At 34.5% G+C, this 20,422-nt stretch overlaps 1 protein-coding gene across 3 annotated transcripts; it reads left to right on the top strand.

Annotated features, from left to right (window-relative positions):
- The first annotated feature begins 4,702 nt into the window (after window positions 1–4,702).
- On the top strand, window positions 4,703–16,235 carry LOC140983712 (calmodulin-binding transcription activator 5-like). 3 transcript variants are annotated; one of them, XM_073450813.1, is made up of 14 exons: window positions 4,703–4,823; window positions 4,964–5,063; window positions 5,758–5,883; window positions 6,028–6,143; window positions 8,660–8,748; window positions 8,911–8,956; window positions 10,830–10,962; window positions 11,403–11,525; window positions 11,631–11,674; window positions 12,822–13,241; window positions 13,711–14,408; window positions 14,735–15,281; window positions 15,513–15,809; window positions 15,890–16,235. In XM_073450813.1, exons 2-14 carry the CDS (start codon window positions 5,000–5,002, stop codon window positions 15,944–15,946), a joined length of 2,760 nt encoding a protein of 919 aa, XP_073306914.1. In that variant the 5' UTR covers window positions 4,703–4,823; window positions 4,964–4,999; the 3' UTR covers window positions 15,947–16,235. The 3 variants fall into 3 exon arrangements, with proteins under 3 accessions (XP_073306914.1, XP_073306913.1, XP_073306915.1); XM_073450812.1 differs by having other exon boundaries at window positions 4,756–5,063; XM_073450814.1 differs by having other exon boundaries at window positions 4,756–5,063; window positions 10,836–10,962.
- Window positions 16,236–20,422: the final 4,187 nt, after the last annotated feature.

The following is a 20,422-nucleotide window of genomic DNA, read 5'->3' on the forward strand; positions in this document are numbered from 1 at the left end:
ACTTGATACTTGACTTCTTGAGCTTCTCGGAATGGCAGTAGACACAATCTTTACAAGATCCCTACTCTGATACCAACTGAAACGTCCTTTGCTTCTTACTTTAAATAAATAATACTATAATTTTTTTTCATTATCTTCATAAAGACCGAGACATACCGAAACATAAATCCATATTTACAAAAAAACGAAATTTGCGATAAAAAGCCATAAAACGTCAATCATAAAGCATACGTCAATCATACGAAATCCAGCGTCTAAACTTTTAAAAACAAAACATAAATATTCCTTTAAAATAATGCTCAAAATCTTAATCAAAACTTTGATTATCATAATATTGCAGAAAACGTAATGTCTTCGGAAGTGTACTGTCATGCCCTATCCACTCAAGCGTTCGAGCCTCCCTCAACATCATCTTCACCTGCGATCATTCCAACCTAGTGAGTCTAATGACTCAGCACATCCAAATCATACATAACAAGTAATACATATTCAGGCACATGCATCCTTAAAAAATACTTTTAATAAAATAATCTGACATGAAAACTCGTAAACATATAAACATTTTCATAAATCATTTAAGCACATAATATCATAAAGAATTTCCTCATCATAAATCATTTTAGTGAAGTTTGATCCTTGAAAGTGATTATTCTTTATCATTTATCATTTATCCTATATTTGATTGATCAATCTATAAACATGGTACCTGGCGGCGGGGCGTCAGCAACTCTCATCACTAGGCCGTGACCAAAAATAAAGTAAGTTCACAACCTCTTCTTAAGACGGATCCCCCACAAATCCTCTGAGTCACAGTCAATTCAAATCCTCCAAAATATTTTTCTTTCCTTTTATTTATAACATATCATATCCTCCAAAAATCATAAAATAAGCATTTTTGGGAAAATCACTCAACTTTATCATTTATCGTAAAAATATCATAATTTCACCATAATCATTTTAAAAATCATTTAACATATATTATGACCGTTCGGGACACTATAAAGACATTCGAACTACCCGAGATGTAAAATGATCATTTTATCAATAGACCATGAACTCCCCGTTTTTTTACTTTTTCCTATGTTTCTTGACTCGAGTTTATCTCGAATCATCATATGACCTTATTTTTTACTTCTACTAATTTTCTTAAATGTAAACTCGTGCCCTTCAAGTTATCCAACTTAATCGCTAAACCTTATTCCGTTGGTAGCTCGAATTGACTCGAAACTTAATAACTTTTTCCCAAACTCGAACGATGACTTACTATAACCTAGTCCAACCTCATGAGCCGCGGTCCAGCCCACACAAGATCACAGTCCAGCATCTTGCCTCATCCCTAACCAGACCGCACGTTTTCCCTACTTCACGCTTGGCGAGCACCCTTCCTTCCATGAGTCACCTTTGACCAGCCCCTAGCTAGACCAACTCCAGCCCCTTAGAAACCCTCTTAGGACCCTACTGGACCGCCCTTGCACCAGCCTCCCGCGCACAACCACCATGCACAGCCTCTTCTTCCTTTCCCAAAACTGCACGCCCTTGACTATAAATCGAGCCCTCAACGCTTCCATATCGTACTACCCTTGTTTCCAGCCATGCAAGGAATCTCTAGAACCATGACTCGACCCAACACAAGGCCTTGATCACGGTTGGACAGCCCGCACGCAGCCTCCCCTCGCAAGTGACCGAAACCGAACCCAACACATGCAATACACCCTAACCAAGGCTCGACGCTTTCTCCTCTCGTTCCAGCCCTTTTCTAACCTACATGGGACTCCTTTTAGGACTTCTAAATATCATCTCCCTTCCCCTTAATGACAGCTAGTCCCTAGGAATCATAACAACTCAAACATGCATTAAAAACTTCAAAACTTTAAAATAAATTATTCAAAACATTAATAAAACTTGATCATCATGTTTCTTCATTCAAAATATCATAAACATGCATAATATGTTTGAATGATGTAAAAATAAAGGTTTAGAACGTGTCTTTGGGTTTAAAACGCTTGAAATACGAATATCGATGCGGTGGAATGTCGGTGACGAAGGGAAGACGATTTCTACCATTTTTTCTCGACAAAAACCCATTGAAAACCCACCTTGGGATGCAAGAGAGTCGGTTGATTGTTGCTGGAAGAAAGAACGAAGGAGAAAAAAATTCGAAATTTCCCTTTGCTTGCAAAAGGAATTGGCCGCTGCTCACCTTGTACATAAGTTTTGTGTCTGTGTTTCGGTGTGTGTTGGTGTGTGTGTGTTTAGGTTCTTTTAAATATACATAATAAAATGTCACTTAATCACTTAATTAATGGAATTTATTAACCCTAGTTTTTAATTAATAATTTAGATCTATTAAGATTAATAAAATTTTTAGGACTCATATTAAAATATTTAAAAATACTCATTTCCAAAAATCCCTTATAAATTACATAAATTACTTGCTCGCACTAATTAATTTAAATTCGACTCCAAAAATACTAAAATACTTAAATTATTTAAATAAATGTTTGCTCAACTAAAAAAAAATTAGCTTTCAAATCTTTAACACCTTAATCGTCTACGATCCTCCGTCCCCGGCCAACCACCGATATTCGCCTGAAAACCTTTAAATTATGAAATCAAGCAAAAATATACAATTAATCATTTAATTAATCAAAATATATCCTTCATGCATCCAAAATCATTTAATTAAAATAATTTATCAATTTAATAATTTTCATGCATGCGGTTTATGTAACTGGATTTTTGGACATTGCAAATTGTAATAACTAGGCCTCACATGTGCGGCACATGAGAGTATCATGAAAATTGTGGAGTAGTCATATTTCAAACATTTGATTTTTTTTCCCAAATTTTTTCAAATGGTCAAGAACTTCTCACTACAAATAAGTAAAATAACAACGAAACACTAACCAAACTTTTTATTAAATCATAAAGAAATAATTCGATTGAATTCCTTTTACTACTAAGCTGCACTAACGTGTCAATGAAAGATGTCACAACCAATATTATCCATACTTTATTTTTCCATACCCATATATGAACATTGATAATTTCATGACTAAAAAGATTTTCAAACAAGAAAGGACATAACACATGTTTTATCAACTGAAAAATGTCATACTGCCAAAAAACAATACTACAAGAAAATAAAACTTGTTTTTGATTAAAAACAACCACAAAAATTGTTTAGAAAATACAAAGAAATTTCAGATAGATATTCGTACACGAAGTCAATCGTCGAAAAAAATTCCGCCAACATCTTCATTTATTCAACAAAAGCTTCATGTCTACAAAAATCTTTCCTATCTTGATATTCATTCATCAAATTCTTACAAGACCTCTTAAGATCATTATCAACATATACAACCGTATTAGCCTACGTGAGGATATACATATATGATTAATAACAATAAAAATTCACACATTAAAGTATTGGAATTAACAATCAAATTAATCGGGGTTAAAGTAGGTTTGGTTTGAAGTAAAACTTTTTTTTTTTGGCCTTTCTCTATGGTGAAGTACTGGACGGAGTCACAAACATTGATAATTTCCTTTTCTTTACACTATCATCAAATGATCCATTCTCAAAAATTATCTCATACAACTTCATTATTTTCCTTATCCATATCTATAATATTAGACTTACGCAATTTATCGACACTTATATTGTTATCATCTATACGTTCTCTTATCACCAATTTATCAATACCTACATTTTTTTCCTCTAGCAAGTCGCCAACATCTATATCTTCAACATTCCCAAATTATCCAATTCTTCACCACCTACACCTTCCCCTTCTCCTTTCGCCAAATTAGCAACATATATATTCACCAATACATCAACAAAATAATCAAAATATCTACTTTCATCAAGTTTTAAATTAAAGTCCCCTACTTCAATTTTCTCATCGACCCCATCAACATCTTCAACAGAATTCAGATCATTCTCGACAACAAAGCTCTTTCCCTTAATGTCTCCTGCAACGTCGGTCTCTAACGTGATGTTTTCTTTCTCAAGAAAAAACTTCTTCTTCGCTCTAGATCTCACACTCCCACGTTAAAATTCAGCACAAATTCGTTTCAATATTTTAATCTCAGTCATTTATTCTTTACAATGTTTTCGAGTTTACAAGCCTCAGAACTACCTTCTCCATGATTCTAAACCATTAGCACAATCTACAACATTACATAATTAATGAAGTCTGAAATTTTTATTTAAAAAAAGTAAAACAAAATATGTACGGTATTCGATTTATCTCCTCACCAAACGAAGGTAGTGACAAAAAATGTTTCAGAAAAATAAAACAAAATATTCTTTCTCAATTAAATAATGAATTTTGTGCAAACATATGTTTGTTATTGATGATTTATTGATGTTTACTCTAGTTTCATTTTTTCTCTTCTTAAAATTTCTTCTCACTCGTAATAATTACACACATAGAACATGTAATCTTGACTTAGATCAAGTATTTTTATCATTTTATCAAATATTATAATTACGGTGACATTAACAAACGAATAGATCTCTTATGAGACGGTCTCACAAATCTTTATCTGTAAGATGGGTCAACCTTTCCGATATCCAGTCTCACAAAATACGACCCGTGAGAGCGTTTCACACAAGTTTTTGCTTTAACAAAGTTAGATATTTTAAGAGATTATTATTATTATTATTATTATTATAACAGTCAAAATGTATCGTGATGATCATTTTTACACACAGTGATATTATTTCCATGTATTATTTCAATTTCTCCTGAAAATCCATCGCCATATATCGCTATCGGGCGTGTCGGTGTCGCTCTCAAAGGCAAAGTGGTCACCATGTATCCATTTTTCAGCTCAATAATTAATATGTAGTTATGAAACATTTTTGTTCTAATCAACAGATTCGACCGATGTTATCTGAAGTTGTACGCGAATTCTTCTCTTCACCTTTGATCTTCACCGTCTAGCTGAATTGCAGTGATCTTGCAGCGCGTGAATTGATTGAAAAGGTGTAATGGAGGCGATTACACCCGCTCGATTCGTCGGCTCTGAGATTCATGGCTTCCGTTCCATGGAAGGTATGATTTACATATGGGGCACACCTTTTCTTTTGTTGTTTTGAATTTGATTTGTGAAGTTTTTTTGTCAAATTTTGGATGATGGGTTTGCTGGGTTTACTCTTTTGCTCTTCATTAACTTATTGAATTTTTTTTTTTTTTTTGGTTTGGTTTTATTTTTCTTGATTAACATTTAACAGTGGCGAGTGAGTTTTGAGAAATTTTATTATTTTGCAGTATACGCGCAGTCTACTATCTAGAGGGATATAGAGTAGTGAATCGATGAATTGGACAAGACTTAGTAGGTCTTTTATTTAACTTCATTATTGGTCAACTGTGTATAGAAGTCCCATGAAAATAGATGCAGATAAATTAGGAAAATATATATCGGGTAGAATAAGGGAATTACAAGTCAAGGACGGTGGACCGAATCTCAGCCTTTTAATGTTGGGATTTCTTATGATTTCCCTCGGTCACGTTAATCTTGGGATTCCTTCTAGTTTCTTGCTGTTTTGTCTAGCAAGTTACTTATTGATTGAAGCTGTTTGGAGGTATGCGTTTCCTTGTGCATTAGTTTATCATTCAGTGTTTTTATGATACTTTACATCATTTTACTTCTCAATAAAAGCTCAATAGAAGTGCAATAGTAAGCTGACAATTTTGCCAACTTCAAATGTCAGATTGTTGTAATTTTTGAACCATGTTGCATGGACAGATTTGGATGTTGGTAATATGATGGAGGAAGTCAAGGGAAGGTGGCTCAGACCCAATGAGATTTACGCTATTCTGTGTAACTACAGATATTTCTCTGTTCACGTAAAACCCGTGAATTTACCGAAAAGTAATACATTTGTGTGCTATTTTCTTCTCTTTCACTATTATCGCAGGTTCTTTTTATGGACATCCAGCGGAATATTTGAATGTAGGACATGTAAGAATTATAGTGTGACTCTAACTAATATTGATTCTATTGGGGATGATGTAGGTGGCACAATCGTGTTGTTTGATCGTAAAATGCTCCGGAATTTTCGCAAGGATGGCCATAACTGGAAGAAGAAAAAGGACGGAAAAACTGTCAAAGAAGCTCATGAACACTTGAAAGTAAGGTTGTCTAACACATTGACGATATGTGTTGAGTTAACAATTTGCATGTTGCTACATTGGTGACATGGGTGAACGCAATTTTTAACTCTTTGTTAATTCGTTTTGGGATTTTCGGTTCTTAATAATTTTTTTATGATTTATTGACTATAGGAGGTTCAGTCTAGGTATTTCAGAAAGTATAGGTCAATTAACGTTGGTGTTCACACTGATTGTTGTTTAAATAGCAGTAGCTTGGTGTTTTTAGGATGGGTCCCTAGAAAAAGTAATTTTGTTGCCTCTCTTTGCAAGAACTTAGATGTTTAGGTCTGATATTCATATTTGGTTGGTTAAAAGATGAAGCAGCGTGGACTACTGATGTCAAATTTAATCATTCATGTTTTCCCATCAAATCTTTATGAATTTCCTCACAATGGTGTTTAACATATGAGCTCATTGTTGCCATGTTCTACAACTTCATCAGTGCAACAACTACTTCGTGAGCACCACAACCACCACTACCCTGAGAAACTGTGGACTTCTTAAATGTTCTGGTCCCTGGATTAATGCAGTGCGGGCAAAATTGCATCTTAAAAAAAGGCTAGTTGGAAGCATTACGATTGAAGATTCTGATAAATGGTGTTGGGGGTTTTTTTTTTGGGGCTGGGTGGGGATGTTCATTGAGGTTTGTGGAGCTTGGGTATAGTTTGGGAAACAAGGTGCGGAAAACTGATGCTGTAGTGAAGAGAGAGATTGGAGGGTGACAAGGAGAGGTTGGGAGATATAGGCATATCAAAAGCATTGGGTCAGCTCACAGCGAAAATTCGAAATTTTCTCATTAGCGAATCTCTAGGCCATAACAGTTCTGTTTTTATTTAACAAGCTTCTAGATTTTTTTACTGATTTAATTATATTAAAGCACGTTCACGAATTGAAGATTTGTAAAACAACATAAATAAATTGAATTTTGTCTTTGATTATTTTCCATCCTGCTACTTACCAAATCGAGCAACAAATTATGCCACTAATTTGCCAGCTTAATTTCATTCTAACTTAAACCCCAGTACTAAGTAATAGGACTAAATGCAACTGCTTATTCATTCAAAAAAAAAAAAAAAAGAAGAAGAAGATCGAAGGCTGCAATGTTCGGCCTGCCCTAGTCTAGATAAAATCAGTTCATATTCACATAAAAAAATCAGATGTCTTAAGTGCAAATATGACAATTACACAATATAGGTCCTTCTTGCCAAAAGCTCTGAAATTTCTAGCAGTTTTTTTTATCCTTTTCTGATTCAGAGTTATCTACCCTTTTCCTGTCTTTATAAGCTAGGGTTTTCTGTGAATTGGCCTCTCTGCCGCAGTTCAATTTCATGCCTTATCTTTTGTGGAATTCTTCCTTGTGTGAACGTCTTTCCTTTTTCTTCCCTTTTCCATCGTAACACATGGCATGTGAGTCGTGCTTATTGCCCTGTACTCTGTCTCTGGGAGTCCATATGCTATAGCTGGTACGCAGTACATATAGTTTCTTATACACGTTGCCGTGCTACACATGACTCATGTAGGTGTCGCTGTGTCTCTGTGCTAGTTTCTTCTATGCACAGTCAGTCTATATATAGCTCAACACATGACCTAAGAAGTGTTTGATTTTGTCTTGGTTTTTGGCTTGATTGACCGTTGACCCAGGGTGCAAAAAAAGGGTCACCACATACTCGTCACTTTTCATAACCCAACAATAAATTTTTTTATCAGGAATCAGTCATGGAAACTGAATGCATAAGCTTATTCAAATTTAATCAGAATTTTAGTTATAGTTGTTGCTAAACTGTAGCTATTAATCATGCCTATCAGTGTGGCAGGACTAATGATCAATCTTGCAGCATCCCATGAGGAGAATAATCCTTTACTGGATGATTGATTAAGAGTGCTGTATGTGTAGACTTCACTTCATAAAGTGATTATGGAACCTCATTAAACAAATATTCCACACAGCAAGCCATTTTCCATCTCTGTTGTGTTCTTCTGTGAACTCTGATGCACAATAAGCCATTTCCATCTGTCTGTTGTCTTCTTTTGTGAACTCTGATGTACAATAAGCTATTTCCATCTGTCAGTTTTCTTTTGCGACTCCTGATATGACTTACTTCTTTAAGATAAACATAGAAGTTCCATAGATACTTGGGATATAATTGTTTGCGTTATCATTTAAGCAACGAGTAATAAACTAGTGCTTAATTAGAAGATTAAAGTGAAATATATAATATGAAGAATCCATAGAATTAATGATATGCCAAATATGCCTTCTAGGCCTAGCTTATTATTTTTTACACATCTCGGACTCTCGGTATTAGAATCTTTTAATGGTAGTATGTCCCTCAATTGCACAGGTCAATTTATCTATTACAGTTATGCATTTTCTCTTATATTGGGATTCATTTGCCTTATCAGAATTAAGATGGTTGAATGGAACCTAATTTGAGAACTTATCCGACTCTTTGTTTTTGCAAGGGCGCCTAAGCTTTTATTTATATTCAGTACAGGTAGGTAATGAGGAAAGAATACATATATACTACGCTCATGGAGAAGACAAGCCAACATTTGTTCGTCGATGTTACTGGCTACTTGACAAGTATGAAATCATAAAATCGCTGACAAGTTCACAAATACACCTATCATCACATTCCTTATCATTTGATTATGAACATGATGCAGTCATTAATGAATTACTACATTAAACGAGAATTTGCTCTTGCGAGGTACGTGTTCTCATTAACAGCTTAGTAACTTGCAGGTCTCTAGAGCATATCGTCCTGGTCCATTATCGTGAAACTCAAGAGGTCAGTCTTGATTAACTTACTAAATCCTATCTAGATGTCATGTATGGAAAAATTGTCTTCGTTTCCTAATACTTCTCATACATAGAACATGCCTTTGTAAAATTAACACTTTTCCATGAATGTTATATTGTCTTCGAGTAAATGTTCAGTAGTTTTGCATTTTATTCTCTTTTGCTGGATAATCAAATGCATATATGGATCACACTAAGATACTTGTCGTGTACTTATTAGGGTACAATGTACCAGCTGTAATTTTTCTTGTTATGTTCCACATATTTTAAATTTCTATTTACCTGGATTTGGTAAAATGCATCTCGTACACGTGAAGCTATGGACATTATTTTGACTTTCATTTTTTGTTAGGGATACCAGCCCTTGTATATTCTCTTCTTCTCCCTTTTTCCTTTTCGTTGTAGTTCTATGCATATAAGTGGTAGAAATTAGATTTTTTCCGTTCATTTATGGCCAGCGACACTCTTTTGTCTACCATGAACTGGTAGAGCATCGTTCTAAAATTCGCTAGGCGCTAGTTGGGCGCCAGACTAGCGCCTAGAACCTAGGCCCCCTAGGCGAGGACTAGACGTCGCTAGGCGGATTCTACAGTATCAAGAGACTTGTATTGTAATGGTTCTTAAACAAATTTCATCCCAAACTTTGTTAAAATCCAATTGACACCTGGTTTATTCCTCCTGCTTAAGACGGATCAGAATAATAGGCAATGCAAAATAAATCAAAATAAAGAAAAAAATTACTTTTAGGATCTGATTCGATTTTCTTATGTGTGCAGAAGTAAATAGACAAAGAAGATGACGGTGGCGTGTTAGGAAAAGTGCAAGCTGAAAGCCCAAAAAATTAAAAGCACGATCCTATAATTCTTTCTTATGTCATGTTCTAGTTTAATTCGGCTTTCAATAATTAAAAGCCCAAAAAAATTTCCCAAAAACACTTTAAACGCCGAGGCCCGCTTAGGACTGCCTAGGCGCCCTTGCCGCATAGGCTGGCCGCCTAGAACCTTTTCGGTGCGGTCAAGCGGCGCCTAGCCCGAGTTTTAGAACACCGTGATAGAGCATATATCTGTATGGGCACATATCTTTCGTGATTTCATTATTAATCGTAATTAAAGTCCTAGGATTTGTTACATAACATTTATGTATACTGTCACTAATAAACGCCTTGTTCTTGCAGAGGTCATATCCTCCTCTTATATATTTTTGATAGCATCAATCGGCTTCTCTTCTTTTCTTATATCTGATGCACCAAAATATTTATGCTGGGCAGAAACCTTACATAGCATTGACTCTAGATTTGTGGAATCGTTTTGGAAGCCATGCTTTGGTATTCTTTGTCACTCCATTAGTTATTATAATAAAGGATAGGCTTCTAGTTTTCAGTTTATAGTTACATTCTGTAAAGACCCTTATGCAATCCTTTCTTCCTCAAGCACTGTTCATTTTCAAAGTTTATTTTTTTGTAAGCAGCCAGCTTAATGCCATAATTTGCAGTAATTTGTTAAGTTCAGATTTAGGGACAAGGATACTCTTCCTGTCTCTTATACCATTGTCCCTTCTTTTTTCTTTTCTTTATGGTTACATGCTTCAGGTCTTCGCCCATTTGCTCAAACCTAGAGAGTTGATAGTTTGTCAGCATTTCTGTACTAGCCTTTTTTTCCCTTCTTTAAGGATAGAACTTGGGGGAAAGGTGAATTAGTCTTTGTATGATGTAAACATCAATCAGTCGTGCTTAATATCCAAGGATAATTCATTGAGAATCATTGACACAATCTCATTCCCACCAGCCATATTAATGGATGATTCATGTATGTGAAATAACCTGTGGCTTATGCAACATGAATAATGGTTAACTTATGATACAGTTGCAGGTTTCGCAATATGTAGATTCCAATTCTAATTCAGCTGCCTCCGACCCATCTGCTTCTTGGCCTTCATTGGAAGAATCTGATTCGGAATTTGGCCAAGTGCGCTACAGTGACCGCACATCACCTTTAGGTGATTTTAAGATTTGTGCAAGATATATTGCTTCATCAGTCAGATGGAATTAGTTGGTCCATACCTGGAAAGGATATGCTATTTGATTGACCAACAAAGATGACTTTAATAGAAAATTCTAAAGTTGCAACAAGAGAGTATTTCCTATTACATAACAGGAACATACATGGCTACTAATAAAATTTAAATATGTGAAGCTGTTTATTGTTGCAATAGCGAGAGAGAATTTTCTTGAGCACAATTGACAAGATCTAGCTAAACTTTGTAGTATTCAAATGATTTTATTAATTTTGTTGACTGCTTTTCCTAAAAAAAAAAAAAAACTGGTTTTGAGTCTTCACATGTTTGAATTCTTAGTTGAACTCAAAGATGATAGCATTTCATTAATTAGTTGCTGGAAATTAGTTGGTATTAAGTTCTTCTTTAAAAAAAAATTTCAGAGTTCCGTGACTGTCTGACGACCATAGAGAATCATGAACAGAAACTTCATGAGATAAATACTCTTGAATGGGATGAGCTTTTGCTGCCAGATCATTCCCGCAATATGCTAGCTCTGCACGAAGGTACAGACTTAATATATTTAAGTGTTTAATATTAATATAGAAATATAGTTTTTGAAAGAATTGTTGTTTATCTTCTGTTTTGGTGGTTGCGATTTTTTCCTGCAGGCTTTGAGTTGAATCAATATGAGACGAAGAGTTGTAGGATTGGTGTAAGTGGAACTGGTTTTTCAATTTCGTTTGTAAACGGATTTTTTTATTTTCAATTCATTTGCTAATGAGGTGCATATTCTTAGTGCATTGTTTTTTTAATTCCATGTCCGTAGTGGACAGATTGAGGTCCTTGTGTTTGTTTGATACCCCAAAAGAATGAAAAATAATGTGGTGTACTTCTGCATTGTTTCCGCTGGAAAATAGTAGGTCCACATTTTCATGACTGGAAGCGTTAATTAATCAAAATGAAAGTAAGAATGGGCCAAGTACTCCCATAGAAATACCTTTTTGTCTTTAAATGTTTAGATGATGCTATAAAGGTTTCTCTTGTTTGGTCAGTTTGCTACTTCAATGTTAATGCACCCTGTTTGACTTGGCGTGCACAATATTTATTACTTTTCTGTGTCAAATATAAGAGTTGTAATCTGTGTTGGCTTTGATATTAGCATTCCCTCAGTGTTTTGTCATTGCTATTCTTATGTGGGTTCTATAGTTGCTTTATTTGGCCACTGTGTCTTTTATTGCCCAAATCAACACTCTGTTATTTAGTTTCAAGATGTAGATGTATCTGTGCTAGTTCATTTTTCGCAATTACTCCTTTCGTCCCTTTTATATTCTTTTTTTTTTAATCTTGTTCAACATATTAAGACATTCTGATAATGATAGGGTTTAGATGCCCATTTCTCCCAATATTCATTTTCTTGCAAATCATGTGTGGTTGATCTCAAGATGAATCTGATAGAATATTAGAAAAACAGAATCAGAATTCAGAAAAATTATAATTTGGTAAATTCAATTCCAGACATAACTTTATTTGAGTGGTTGGAGCTACAAAAGGGATGAAGAACTACCAAAAAAGGGGGGCTATAATAAAAACAAAAGGAACCACCACTACACAATTTTACCCACCTTCTTTTATGTGACTAACTTTATTTATAATAACTTCACTAGATATTTTTACTCCTAAAATCAGGGAACAAATTTCCTGAGATTAGGCTCTAAATGCATTAATCCATAATTCTGCCACCAAATCATCTTCCCTGATATTTGCTTCCTGTTTATTGCCTCTGAATAATTTGGAATCTATCATAATCATTCACGGTCTTTTGTTGATTAAAATTCATCAATATTCATTTCTGCGAACAGATTAATGCCATGTCAACCAACAAAGTGTCCCCAGAAAGTTCTGCCAACTGTTTCTTTGATCAAGTTTACGGGCAGAATTCAATTAATTACGCTTTTCCAAGCAGTGAACTCCACCAGGCTGTTGGACGTGAAAAGATTGCAAGTTTACAGACCAAGGGACTAGGGCCATTAGGTGAATGTGTGGATGACCCAGGACAAGATGTTTTCCAAGCACAGGATAGTTTTGGAAGGTGGATGGCCAATATCATTGCTGATTCTCCAGGATCTGCTGATGATCAAGCTCTGGAATATTCTATTTTAACTGTGAACCAGCCTTTCACGTCTGAGGCGGTGGATAATCAACAAACTTCTTCATTCAGGCATATATTCAACATAACCGAGGTCTCACCTGCATGGGCTGTGTCAACTGAAGAAACAAAGGTCATCTCCTTTTCACTGTTCTTCCTTAATGTTTGCCTTTATTTTTCATTGAATATTTATGCACAGGTTTACACATTAGTTTTGTAAATGAAGACAAGTTGCATATGAATGGTGAAGTAGCGAACAATGAAAATCAGTTTGTATCACAAGAATAATGGCTAATCTACTGAATGGAGAATATGTTTCAAATAAAATGTGGAATGAATTGTATCAATTACGGTCATTGTTTTTGAACTTGAGCAGCTTGCTGGACTGAAATAATACATTTGTCAGATCCATTGAACAAGTTATATTCCTCTTTTGGATTTTAAGGAAAAAAAATTCTTTTACCCTTTTTTCATGCACAGTTAACACATGGTTTTCTTTGGATTTCTTGAACTTATGTTTTGCTAAAAATTTTGGTAAATTGTGATTGATTTTCTTTTATTTTGAAATTTTGTGGTTTGTTGACTCGATGATTGTTTTGCAGATTTTAGTTGTTGGGTTTTTTAAAGATGGACAAGTATCCTGCACAAATTCTAATCTCTTTCTTGTCTGTGGAGATTCTACTATTGCTGCGAGAGTTATACAAGATGGGGTAATTCGATGTATGATTTCACCTCAAAGTCCTGGCGTAGTTAGTCTTTATCTGACCTTTGATGGCCACAATCCTATCAGCCAAGTTTGGACTTTTGAATTCCGAGCTCCCCTAGTGCCCAAGCATGAGATTTCTTCTGATGACAGACCTAATTGGGAAGAATTTCAACTTCAGCTAAGGCTAGCTCATTTGTTGTTTTCATCATCGAAAGACCTCGGTGTGTTTTCTACTAAACCTTCCCAAAATGCCTTGAAGGAAGCCAAAGCCTTTGCTCAAAAAACTTCACATGTCTCCAATGGCTGGATGTCTTTGACCAAAATAGTTGAAGATGCCAAAATTTCTTTTTTCCGGGCAAAAGATAGCTTGTTTGAGTTGACTTTGCATAATAGACTGCAAGAGTGGTTGCTAGAAAAAGTGGTAGCAGGGTGCAAAATTTCTGAACGTGATAAACATGGTCAAGGTGTAATTCATTTGTGTGCCATGCTAGGTTACACATGGGCAGTTTACTCGTTTTCGTGTTCTAGCTTATCATTGGATTATAGGGACAAATTTGGTTGGACAGCTCTACATTGGGCTGCATATTCTGGAAGGTAGTCTGGAAATGTTTCCTCTATTTGTGAAAGTTTCTTTCTCTCACTATGTTAACCCTCTCCTGAGGTTTTGTTGCAGTTTATGCTTCATCGTGTGTTGGTAACTTGATGCGTTGAATTCCTGTGATTTGGTTTAAGTGAATTTTCATGGTGTAAGACCTCTAAATAGAAGCTTAAAGTTGTTAAGAAATTGTTCAACATAATTTAACTGTTGAGATCAATAGCGAGTATCAACATAGTTGGAATATGTTTCTGTGACCATCCGTGACTAATTTGTTTGGTTGATTAATAGTATTCTTTATGTATTAATTTAGCACTTTTTTCAGGGAGAAAATGGTAGCGACCCTTTTATCTGCTGGGGCAAAGCCTAATTTAGTCACAGATCCAACTCCTGAAAACCCTGGTGGATGCACTGCTGCTGATCTTGCTTCTAAAAATGGTTTTGATGGTTTGGCAGCTTATCTTGCTGAGACAGCTTTAGTTGCTCAGTTTAATGATATGACATTGGCAGGAAACGTTAGTGGGTCCTTACAGCCTACCACAAGTGGAACAGTGAACTCCGAAAATCTAAGTGAAGATGAGTTAAATCTGAAGGAAACTCTTGCGGCTTACCGGACAGCTGCTGATGCAGCTGCACGCATCCAGGTTGCGTTGATTGAGCACTCAATCAAAGTAAGAACAAAATCAATTCAGTCATCTAATCCCGAAGAAGAAGCACGTAACATAGTTGCAGCATTGAAGATCCAGCATGCTTTCCGCAATCATAATAGGCGCAAAAAGATGACAGCTGCTGCTAGAATCCAATATAGATTCCGTACTTTCAAGATGCGAAAAGAGTTCCTTAACAAGCGTCAGAAGGCTATTAAAATACAGGTAAGTAGGAACTAAATGTAGGGAGGGGGGGCTTCATGAATGGGATGAGATCCATTTGTGGATTAAGAACATGGCTAGGTTGCTGGTTGCCAAAATAGTCTTTAGTGGGGGCAAAATGTTCGATCCGGTTTTCCCTTTTGACAAACCTAGTAAACACGGTAGCATTTGTGCATTATTCATTCTGCTATATCCAGTCTTGTGCTGAAAGTAAGTGCTTCTCATTCGATGCAGGCTGCTTTCCGTGGTTTTCAAGCCCGACGACAGTACCGCAAGATTGTATGGTCAGTTGGGGTCCTTGAAAAAGTAATCCTCCGTTGGCGTTTAAAGAGAAAAGGCATTCGTGGGATTCAGATACAACCTGATGATCCTACTCAAGAAGGTGACTCGGAAGAAGTTTTCTTCCAAGCCAGCAGGAAACAAGCTGAGGACCGGGTTGAGAGATCCGTTGTAAGGGTCCAGGCAATGTTTCGCTCCAAGAAAGCACAAGAAGATTACAGAAGGATGAAATTAGCACATAAAAATGCATCGGTAGATTAGTATTTGCATCTATTATCGTTCTGCAACATTAATTCCCTCAATCAACTAAACTGCTGTCTTGTCTTGTACAGTTGCAATTCGAAGAACTTCTCCATCCTGATTTAAACATGGGACATGTAAAGGACTGATCCACAACTGCCCCCTTAGATTCTGATACTACAGAATGATTAGAACAAAGCAAACACTTGGAGGTATATGATGCTAACATAGTGTGTGATACTTGTAAATTTCTAGACTGAGGTAGGACCTGTCTTGATCACACCTAAGTATAAATAAATATACGGTGTCTACTGCTTTCATCATTTCTCGTTTTCATTCTCGGTGTTTCAGGTTCTTGGAATATCCCTGTATGTTTTAGAACTCATCTTATTTATATATGTTTTTATGAAAATATATTAATATTGAATAAGAAATGAAGTAATTCACCAATTGATATAGAGTTCTGGCCACTACGTAAGCGTGACTGGAAATTTCAAGCTGGATTTAACTCTTCCTGATCTACACTTTTTGTTCAGAAATCGTTCTGAAATTCTGTACGATTTTGCCCAGATTTTAATTATCTGAAATGGGAAACATGTTACTTCTGTTGCCGAAAAACAGTAGTTACAGCTACTTTTCAGTCAATCGGCCAACATTTTGAACAACTTTGGTTCAGAACTAATGTACAAAATAAGTTTGTAACCATATGAAGCAAAGGCTTAGACATGTTGCCTTGAATTGAGCTTTTCTGGAAATTTCCAGTTTCCTTTCGTCTCGATCATGGAGTTTTCGATCTGACTTCGGTTGATCATCTCTTTACACCTTTCACACATTGTTTTCTGGGTGTATAGAGAGCATTCTGTAAAATTATCAGAATCTTTGTTTTTAATAAAATATAATAAAAATTTCAAATTTTAACAAACTGTAACAAAAGTACAAAAATTTTAAAACTATAACATTCCAGGAACAATTCCTCGGATTTAAATAAATCTGAGGAATTGATCATGGGATCCTAATATAGGATTCAAAAAGGGCAAAAAAATGGTTTTATTAAAAATAAAATATGGCCATATATTGGTCATCATTATTAATTTTTTTAAAAAAAATATGAAGTTCTACCTATGTCAATGTTCTGTGTTTGTTTGATGATAATGTACATTTTCCGATCTTCTCATATTTCTATTATTTTTAAAAAAACTCCAGGAAATCTTAAATTTTTTTCCCAAAAAAAGCCATTACCATTAAAATTATTATAATTTCATTAGTATTTTTTTAAGAATAAAAGCGAAGATGTGCTGCTTCGTTTCACATGAGTAAAAGGTTAATATTTAAATGGGAATGCGATGATGTAGTGTCTCATTCAATTTTGTATATTATTGATGTTATTCAGACTGTATTTTATGAATCAAGTTTACAAATAAACTATATATATATATATATAGTTTATTTGTAAAATAGAATTGTTCTATGGATTACCATGGATTTTAAAATTCTCCCATTTTATTATAGTTTGGTAAAAATATTTAATTTTTATAATATTTTATTAAAAAACCCAAATTCCTACACACCTCTATTTTCCTATTCTAACTTCGGCAATAGTTTTGCACGATGTTGATAAATGTATAGATGAGTTTCGCTCTNATATACTTGTTATAATGGTTTGATCGTGTTGAGTTATTAGACTCACTAGGTTTGAACGTGTGTAGGTAAGGATGATGTTGAGACCGGAGGGGCTGATCATTGACCAAATCCAGACCAAAAGCAGTATACTCCCGAAGACTTTGCATTTCACTATAACTTGAAGTTTAAAAAATGACGAGAGAACTTTTATTTAGCATGGTCGAGACTTTTTTTATTTGCTAAATTTTGTTGTCTATTGAGTATTTAGAACCTTATTCAAATATTACTTTGATATTTATGTGTCATTCGGATAGTTTTGGAAAATTACATTTTTTATTTAAATGGGATATCGATTTAACTTTTCATTAAAGTTTTATCAAACCGAGGTTTCGAATATTTTTTCGGTGAATAGTGGAAAAAAATTCTTGTGTTATTTATTTAAAATTAGAGTTTGGGAAGTTTCGAAAACAGTTTAGAGGGAGTGAATGAACTATAATAAAAACTATGTTAAATAATACTAAACTTAAGTTGTGTTAGAAGCTCAAGTAAAGTGAGCTAAAAAAATATTTAAGTGTGAAACAGCTCAAGTTGTTACATAAATAAGATATATGATAGTGCAACAACAAAGTTTACGATATTTGACTTAATAGCACAGATAACAATCAAAAAAGCACAAGTAAGTAATTGTAAGTAAAAGAGGCAATAATTTGTTTATGAAAGTTCGAAAGCTAAGCTTATACGTCTCCATTTCTTCTGTTTCTAGAAAGATTTCACTAGAAGATTTGATCAGTTACAACAAATTGTATAAATTCATTTCAGCTCAGTTCAACAACCCTAATAAACTGAAACTTCTAGCACTCTTTACGTCAACTTTATCTGTTCAGAAATAGGTTTCTAACAATTACAAATGATTGTCACAATACAACGCTTGTGTATAAAATATAAGGGATAATACAAAGTGCATAATATTGATCTTTAATCGATCTGATGAAACTTAGTGCATGTGCAAGGACAGCTTAAATATGAATCTTTTAATAGATCTTACGCGATTTGAATGCTTGATGAAAATTGATAAAATAGTAGCAGTTGCAAGAGCGATCTTCAATCTTTATGCATTCCTTCTTTATAGTCGTTGGTCCTCAACGTTAATAAATATATACGGTACTCACAGATGTACTGGATAGTCGACAATTATGCAAATACATGTGTCCTTATCGTGTAGCCGAATATAGTACCTGCCAATTCAATTTTCTTGGACACTAGCTGAAAAAGGTAACCAACAAATCTTTTCTCTTTTGTCACTTCTAACAACTTTATGACATACTTGGAGATAGTATGTTTGTCTTCATAGATTGTTGATAAAATGGTCTTCGATTCGATCTGTTCTGCTCGAACAGATTAGTTCAAGTCATGCTGATGAAGAAACTCTATCAGATCGAAATAGTTGACTAGCTCGATTTGTACGTTCAATAAATCTTGTAACAACGTAGGTTGATCAACACGCTTGTAGTCTTATTTAGTTCAGTTTAATGATCTCTATTAATATAAGTTTAAGTTAGATCAGTTTAGTTTATGATCGTCAAAACTTAAATATAAATTGTATATTAACAAAGATGTATTTATAAATATTTAAAACAATATTTGTTACGAAAAAATGGTCGTTTAATACATATACTAGGTAGGGGCACCTCAATTCTTGAGGTGCATGTCTTACCTTAGTTTGCCGTCTAACATATAAGTATTTATATTTTTCTTCAGAGTAACTTACCATGTGTTCATATTTGTGTAGGTCTTTTAAAAGCTATGATTTTTATGAGTATAGTAATTTTTATTTTATTTTATATCCGTAGTCATACGATTAGTATTTCAAGTTGGCACTGTGCTTAACAAAGTGAAAAATATGAAAAGATAAGGAATTTATAAAAGTGTTAATAGCTAGGAAAAATATTGAATTGGTGTTCAAATGAGAGAAGTTTAATAACATGTCTCAAATTGGACATAAAATATTTGCTCATCTTAAAATCTAATTAGGAATCTACTTCATAAATAAGTTATTATAAATTCAAAAATAGAGTATATATATTTAAATCATGATAGTGGTTGTAAGGGTGTCATACTTAATGACATTGTTGATGCTAATGAATTTATGAACGTGGTAACTTTAACTTAATATTATTTGTAATATGAGCTATTAAACAATCTATAAGAGCACCTAAAATCTTATTAGTTCTTCAATTTCTTTCTGAAATAGATAGTTGTATTGAAATTGTCTACAGTCGATACACGTACAGTAAGGATTGTTTTCCATTGAATTTGGTTTATATATTGAATCTGTAGTTAACAAAAGATGGGTATTGAGAAATTATAACATATCAAGTATGTTAAACGTTAGGTAACTAAGCACATAAGTGTATATAGAGTAAGATAGAGGGTGCCAAGTGAATTTTCATATATTATATGAAATGTGTTGAGTAATAGATAATTTGTAATAAATGTCGTGGTTGTTTTTGTCGATTGCAATAAAAGCAGGTTATTCATCTATAACTGTCAACAGGTGGTAAACCACTAGCTATAATTTTTACTCAAAAACCTGAGTCACCACCGCATTTGGTGTATTTCTGACACCTGTGATGTTAAAAAAAGTTAGTCATCATTTGTTCATGTAATGTGTCAATAAAATGAACATTGTTATAAACAATATAGCAGTTTTGAAAATGTATGTATGTTTTCGTAATGAAAAGAATTCATGTTCTTAGCTAATTTTAAAAATAACAATACCTGTGTGGTTTTTTATTGTTTCCTTTGCGCGCACGCGGTAGTGTTAATTTCCATGCGGCTGTGAGCGAGGTTCTGCCCTAAAAGGGTCATTTTGTGTGAATGCACGGAAAATGCGCGTTGGCGCGTGTCGGATTTTGTCCCAACCTTGTTTTTGGGCGTACGTCATGCACGCATGCTTGATCTTTGCAAACGACAGAGACAACAAGGAAAAACGTAGATCTGCTTGA

Source organism: Primulina huaijiensis, chromosome 9 (genome assembly GCF_012295235.1).
Source record: "Primulina huaijiensis isolate GDHJ02 chromosome 9, ASM1229523v2, whole genome shotgun sequence".
Taxonomy (NCBI): Eukaryota; Viridiplantae; Streptophyta; class Magnoliopsida; order Lamiales; family Gesneriaceae; genus Primulina; species Primulina huaijiensis.

What these genes read in the sequence shown, in the direction of transcription:
- LOC140983712 (XM_073450813.1), top strand. Translation starts at nt 5,000, where the DNA reads ATGGAGGCGATTACACCCGCTCGATTCGTCGGCTCTGAGATTCATGGC. An exon ending in AAGCTCATGAACACTTGAAA is followed by an intron (nt 6,144 to 8,659) that starts GTAAGGTTGTCT and finishes TATTCAGTACAG; the next exon opens with GTAGGTAATGAGGAAAGAAT. An exon ending in TAGCACATAAAAATGCATCG is followed by an intron (nt 15,810 to 15,889) that starts GTAGATTAGTAT and finishes TGTCTTGTACAG; the next exon opens with TTGCAATTCGAAGAACTTCT.